This window comes from Elaeis guineensis, chromosome 6 (genome assembly GCF_000442705.2).
Source record: "Elaeis guineensis isolate ETL-2024a chromosome 6, EG11, whole genome shotgun sequence".
NCBI lineage: Eukaryota > Viridiplantae > Streptophyta > Magnoliopsida > Arecales > Arecaceae > Elaeis > Elaeis guineensis.
The window spans coordinates 120,203,452-120,211,293 of NC_025998.2; the positions used below are offsets into that span (position 1 = coordinate 120,203,452).

The window sequence follows — 7,842 nt, forward strand, 5'->3', positions numbered from 1 at the left end:
AGAAGCTACCAATTATTGCTTTTGGATGTTGATGTGCATGGTAGATATTTGCACCACCTGTCAAGCTATCAACAGGAACGTATGCAAACCTTCTCAATTGGATCACTTGACAGCTACTTATATCCGCTTGTCTGGTCCTGGTTTGCCATTTTCAGAATCCTACCAAAGAACTTATAGAAACATAGAGTCCTAGACAGCTACGTGTTTCTAGTTGTTTGGTGGTGATTTGCCACGCACTTCAAATGTTCCGTGAACAAAATGTTCACAGCTGATCGATCCTTATTTGTAATTTCTCTCATTTCTGCAACCAAGCTATATATTCAAAGTCGACATTCGAACTTCTTCCATTTCTCCTTCAAACTAAAAAAATATATACAAAATTCTGAACGTTGAAAGCAATGTAGACTTTTGATGTAACCATATTCACTAAGTTGTACGTACTTCCACACTTTTATTGCATACCAATTAATGTGAAACTTCATACGCACATCAAATCCTATTATATTGCAACTTATAAATCACTAGCATTTATATACAAATGAAAGATGGAAAAGAGGTGAGTGAAATCATTGATCAATATCAGAATATGAGAATTCCACTCATCAGTTAATTTCCTCAAACAAAAGATAATTAGACCAAACAACAATCAAACGTCTTTACTGTCTGTTTAACTGATTAGTCTGCAACATAGCCACAGAGTAATACATTGTGTCTCCAAAAATCGACACCTTAAAAGCATATAATTATTGCAAGTAGAATTCACACACATATCCTTATCTTAGAACTTGGCATGGAACTGTCAAGCTTAGCTACTTCATAGTTACATATGGTAACATTGTCTTATAATTTACATACAGGATTAGAAAAAAACAAAAAAAAGAAACATGTAGTTATTTAAGTGTACCTACCCAAATGAGCTTTGTTTGTATCAGTCATGAACTCCATTATCCTTCCAAGTTCATCCCAGTTGCCATCTTTGAAGAACTGATCGTTTGTGCTGGGATTCGGAATGTTTGGACGCCATGTTGTTAAAGGAGCTTGCACCATTGGGTTCCATTGGCTTGGAAGCATCTGGTTCTCTTCTTCATAGTAATTAGTAATCAACTTCATTTCGCCTCGCAGAATGCCTGAGGAACCAAGGTGCTTGTACTCATCTCCAGTATCAGACTCAAAGCTGCTTGTTTTGGAACTCGATTCAGTTGACATTTGCTTGCTAGCTGATGCTTTCCAACCTTGTTGATATTTCTTGTAGGAGACATTCCTCTTGAAGATTCGACATATCGTCCAAATTTCCTGTAAGTCCATTAAGGAAAACTATTAGCACTTCAGATCCTCCATGGAATAAAAATGACTAAAGAAATTATGACAGTGGAATGAGAAGTCTCACGTACAGCTTCCTGGAGTCTTGGAGAATTGTCATTGTTCTTGTCAGTAGCTGGAAGGCGGAATTCATGCATCATCCAATCTGTTTTGGTGCCTTTTCCTGCACTTCCTCTATAATAAACCAAAGACTTCTTCAGGCCGATGCAATCACCGGCATCACCTGTGGAGTGTATCGGTCTGTCGATGCCGGTTGCCTTCCAAAACCCAGACCCAGTCACCCTATTGGGCCTTATGCTGTTCCTATACTTCCTTCCCCTAAGACAAAAGAAGTACCATTCCTTCTCTCCTCCAACAGTGCTAACTTTTACAAGGTCATAAAACACATATAAGGGAAGAGGCACCAACGAATTTTAGCCAGAAACAGCTAGATTCTATAGTATCTTTACCATATAATGGGACCTTATAATGATATTGGCCGGAACATTTTTAGCTACAAATGATCACATAGATTATTAATCTGGCCGGTAAAATCTATAACATCATGTGTGGACAATCTTATATATGCGTTATCTTTCTAGTATTCCTCCAAGTTAGATCAATTAATCTCTTTGCTTGGGGAATACATCCAATACTGAAGTTTCCTTGCTGGTCCACTTCCAACATAAAAAGATAATTAAGCCCGTAAGTTCACTTCAACTACTATGAGTTTGCATGATCGCACTAGTTGAATTAATCTAATAACTGCTGAACAAATTTTTTGGTATAATACATAGGCTGGAGGCTGGGAATTTATAGTTGATAAGGGAAGAAGGTCCTGCTTATGCCGTAAAATTAAAAGACACTATTATTTCTTCATATTATAAAAAAACAAAAGAAACGAAGAGAAACCTACTGCTTTGTTATTAATCCCCCTAAACAAAAAAATAATCGTTGATACCTTTTATTTGTTTCAACTATACGAAGCAAGAGAACATGCAATAGAAGAAAGAGAACCCCACTTACTTGGAAGATCCCATGGATCATACTTGTAGATATCTATCTGTTTGATTATTTCTGTACGAAGAGGCTTCTTCTCCACCTTCCGGCGGAGATAAAACCCGACGAGCTCTTCGTCTGTGGGGTGGAACCGGAACCCCGGAAGCGCTACATCCTCCTCCTCCCCTTCTAGCACTACTTTCTGCTCTCCCTTACTTCTGTTGTCCATCTTCTACTCCTCCATCGATCGCTCTATCACTCTATATCTCTAGCTCTCCTTCTATAGTTTGTTGTGCCAGAATTAGCTTTTCTCTGGATATAGATGTGAGGCCTTTCACGAAAGATGGTAGCTAGCCTTGGTCCAAGTCATGAGCTTTGAACTCTCAACTATGGCTCCCCGTTGTGGAAGAAGTCTTTAGAGTGGAAAAAAAGAGAGGGGGGCCTGCTAGCACGCTAGATGCACGTAACTGAGGTGTGTCTGATATCGACTAAACGATAAAGGGTAGAGACAAGGTCGGAGCTAAAAGTAGCGTAATCTTTGACTTGGTGATAAAAGCTGCCAGCCGTCTGATCTGCCGCCTTCTTCAAGAATGTCGGAAAGACACTTTAGGCTGAGGATAAAAAGCTTGCCCGGAAATTTACATTTTTTTAGATAAATATTTTTCAAATCATATTAAATTAAAAAATAATTTATTCATACCCTTTTATGTGTATAAAAATGACACGAAAATTTATTACTTATATTCTTTTACAGTACTAGTTTTTTTGGATAAATTGCTAAGATTTATTTATATTTTTCATAATACTTTTTATTATATATAATAATATAATATAATATTTTATATATTATAATATATAATATTATATAATATATATTCATAAATATAGGTTGTTATATATAATATAATATAATAAATTATATTATATATAATAGAATAAAATATATATTATAATATAGTATATAATATTAATATATATTAAAATAATATAAACTATTAATATTATATTATAATAATATATTATATTAAAATAATAAAATATTATTATCTAATAATTATATTATATTATATATAAGATGGTATTGCATTATTATATTATCATTATAGAGTTAAGGGTATATTAGAAATGAAATAAAAATATTATTTTTTTGATTGATGGAAATCCACCTCCTAGGTGGGTAACATTTTTTCTCTATTTCATGGATAAATACTATCTATGGGAAAATAATTTATTCGTCTAAAGAAACATGAGAATATCGGTAAGCTGGCCAATGAAAAAATTGACCGACTTTTTTATGATATCCATTCATCAAGGAACATATCTTTTGAGGACTCGTTTGGTTCAAGAGAAGTGGAGGAGGAAAGAGATAATTATTGAAAAGTGGCGAGCGGGCCTTTTATAATTAGTTAGAATTTTAAGAGAAGAAAAAATAAAAAAATCTCTTCTCATTAGGAAGATCTTCTCATATTTTATGTAAAGTGAAAACCTATGTAGAAGATGGGTTTTAGAAATTCCTACAGGATGATAATTGATAGTATTTTTTTTTAAAAAAAATATTCTTTTAAAATCTATGATTAAGATTTTGTAAAATTTCAATGAATGGTTAGGATAAAATATTGAATAGTAATATATGCTAAGATCTATATATTAATATTATTATAATATTTATATAAATAAAATATTAATATTAATAAATTTATTATATTAAAATATTAATATATTAGTACTATATTAATATAATAAATTATTATGATATAATATTATATTATAATATATTAATATTATACATGATATTAATATAAATATAATATTATTATTTATATAAAATTTAGGAGTAATAAGGTATAGTCTTATATCTATTAAAAATATAAAAAATATTTTATATAGTTTTTTTAGAAAAATGAATATTCAACCAAATATAAATTATTTTACAATAAATTATTTTTTTATAATTAATCAAATATATGAAAATTTTATTCTCAAAAAATAACTTCTCCAAAAATTACTTAGAAAAAAAAATTTTCCAGCGAACTAAACTGAGTCCTGAGTGCTCTTGGGATGGATCCATTGATCAGATGGTATAGGATTCTAATGACTCTTAACCAAAAATGCTCCATGACTCCATAGACCGAGGCTTCTTTTATCTATGTTCTCTCCACGTGCCTAGAATTATAGAAGATGGAGAGCTGAGGACAAAACTTTAGAAGCTTCCAACTACACCAAAGCCCTTTTGATTTCTAACCATTCCGATGGGGCAAGTAAAGGATGGGGATTGGAGGCTCTCACTATCGATTGATTCTTCCTGATGTGTAAGAGGTGGATCTCATAGATATCCTAAATATCAACTGAAAAATTAAGCCACGACGTGAAGGATAAAGAAAGTAAAGTGAGAAAAATTTAATTATGTATGTTATGTAAAGTGAGAGAAGTTGTCAAGTTACTGCCTGAAAAAGATTTTTCATAATTGTGTAAGAGATTTGATTTCAGATTCCATTTTCACTAAGATGTTTGAAAAAAAGAAAGATATTTGGAGAGTTCTCTCTATTGTATACCTATTAGTTATTTTTTTGAGAATATAAAGAATATGTTAAGGTCATATAATATCATGTGAAAAGGAAAGATCATACAGCCAGAATTAATCTAATTATTATATTTACATATTTATATACAAGCAGATCATAATATGAATCAAACCATATTATGCCACTTAATCTCATCACAATTACGCATCATGAATCCTCATATTACTATTAAATCTTATGACAAAAAATAAAATTAAATTTTTTTTTGCTATGTAGAATATCAAGATATTTAGATGATAAAGCATGCATGCAAATTTATGAACTAGAGATACATTGATTATTTAAAAAAACAAAAAAGACCTATAAGAACTATCAGGAAAGAAATATATACATGATTCACACTAGTCTCAAATATTTATTATGATTTAGAAGATTAAAATACGTGTAATTATCATTACAAGCATTTTACCCCCATTAAATTTATAAATGTCGACCTCAGATACCAATAAAACCACCTTCTCTTTCACTCCTTTTGACATTGGATTGTCCTTGATATTGACACCCCTTAACAATAAAATCTTCAATGGACAGCCAAATAATCTCCGAATTTAAAGACCAAAATAAAAGAGACAATAAAGAACATATAATATTGAAAATCTCCATCTCCTCATGAAAAAGAAATTGAGGAGATGCTGGAATTTTATTGAAACATCACTTTCCTTCTACTTGTTGAAAGTTTAGAATACCTATTAATAAATATATTCAAATGCTATCATGCTTTGGTTTTGATGTTGTCAATCCAAAATATTTTTATCAATGGTCGATCAAAACTTAAAAAAAATTTGAAAAAATCAATTTAAAATAAAATCAATGTACAAAATGTAGAATTTGTAAAACTTTCAATGTTCAAGGTATTTCATATTTAATTAATATTTCTTTAGAACTGAAGTGCATGCATTTCTGAAAGTCATTTTAGAGATAGGTTCAAAAGATAGAGGCTTGTCATCATTTTTTTATCAATATAAGATCAATGCATGAGATCTATAGAAAAATCATTTTAATATTATTGTTGATCCATCATGTGTCATTGGTAGAATTAAAAGGCATGCTATGTTGATTAACCGAGGATCCATGTCCATGTGTATTTAATTTTATATTAACTATATACTGAATAGATCTTAAATACTTATATAAAACCAAAAAACTCAGACAATACATTCTGGTTGGCTTTTTTAGATAACCTCATGGATTGTTTCCGATAGAGGCTATTGATTATTTTTTTATCTTATTAAGGAGCCTTACTTTTTATTTATATCAAAAAAAAAAAAAACTTGAGTACACTCATTCAATGTTGTGCATTTTCGATAATTATAGTTTAAAATAAAAATACTTTTTTCTTTAGAGTACATCCACTATTATATGACTGTTATAAAAAATTGCAAAACCATAATTGAATGCCTACTATAAATACGTAAGTGTGGCAGCAAATTCTTGGGGTGCATGTAATCTTTGCTAATGAATCAATCTATTCTTATTTCTTTAATAAGAAAATTACTTTATATATAAAAAAATTACTTTACAATAAAATTAAAAATTTTATTGCTATATATATAGAATATCAAGATATCTGGATGGTAAGTATACATGCAAATTTATGAACTAGAGCTATGTTGATAATTTAAAACAATAAAAAGGACCCATAGGAACTAGCAGGAAAGAAATATATACATGATTCACACTATTCTCAAGCATTTATTATGATCTATATAAGATTAAAATACCTATAATTATCATTACAATCATTTTGCCCCTACTAAATTTATAATGCCAACCTTAGATGCCAATAGAACCACCGACTCTTTCACTCCTTTTGACATTGGATTGTCCTTGATATTGATACCCCTTAACAATAAAATCTTCAATTGACAGCTAGATAATCTCTAAATTTAAAGACTAAAATAAAAGAGATAATAAAGAACATACAATATTGAAAATCTCCATCTCCTCACAAAATGGAAATTGATCAGGAGATGCTGGAATGTTATTGAAACATCACTTTCCTTCTACAACTTGAAAGTTTAGAATACCTATTTTGTAAATATATTCAAATGTTATCATGCTTTGGTCTTGATGTTGTTAGTCCAAAATATATTTATCAATGGTTGATCTGATCAGAACTTTAAGAAAATTTGAAAAAATCAATTTAAAATAAAATCAATGCACAAAATACAGAATTTGTAAAACTTTCAACGTTCAAAGTACTTTATATTTAAATGATATTTCTTTAGAATTGAAATGCATTTCCAAAAGCCATTTATGAGATAGGTTCATAAGATAGAGACTTGTCATCAGTTTTTCATCAACACGAGACAATGCATGGGGTCCATAGAAAAATCATTTTAATATTATTGCTGATCCATCCTATGTCATTGATAGAATTAAAAGGCATTCTATGTTGATTAACTGAGCTAGGATCCATGTCCTTGTGTATTTAGTTTTACATTAGCTATCCTTTAAATAGATTTTGAATTCTTATATAGGGCCAAAGAACTCAAACAATACTTTTTGGCTAGTTTTTTTAGATGAGCTCATGGATTATTTTCCATAAAAATATTGATTATTTTTATGATCTTATTGAGAAGCCTTACTTTTTATTTGTATCCAAAAAAAAAAAAAAACTTGAGTACACTCATTTCAGTGTCATGCATTTTCGATAATTATTGTTTAAAATAAAAATATATTTTCCTTTAGAATCCATCCACTGTTATATGACCATTATAGAAAATTGTAAAACCATAATTGAATGCCTCACATAAATACATAAGGGTGGCAACCAAATTCATGGGGTGCATGGAACCTTTGCTAATGAATAAATCTATTCCAGTCTCTTTAGTAAAAAAACTACTTTACATACAAGGGCCCATCTATCTAAAATTAGACCATCAAACATGGTTGATGATATAGTATTTTAGTGGGAAAGCATGACCTCAAGGAGGATATACAATAATATTATGAGGATCCA

The 7,842-nt window shown here is 30.2% G+C and overlaps 1 protein-coding gene across 1 annotated transcript; it reads right to left on the reverse strand.

Moving 5' to 3' along the window:
• Positions 1 to 630: 630 nt before the first annotated feature.
• On the reverse strand, positions 631 to 2,705 carry LOC105046745 (transcription factor JUNGBRUNNEN 1). Its single transcript, XM_010925437.4, has 3 exons — positions 2,326 to 2,705; positions 1,392 to 1,684; positions 631 to 1,293 (listed from the first exon to the last, which is right to left on the reverse strand). Exons 1-3 carry the CDS (start codon positions 2,525 to 2,527, stop codon positions 895 to 897), a joined length of 894 nt encoding a protein of 297 aa, XP_010923739.1. The 5' UTR covers positions 2,528 to 2,705; the 3' UTR covers positions 631 to 894.
• Positions 2,706 to 7,842: the final 5,137 nt, after the last annotated feature.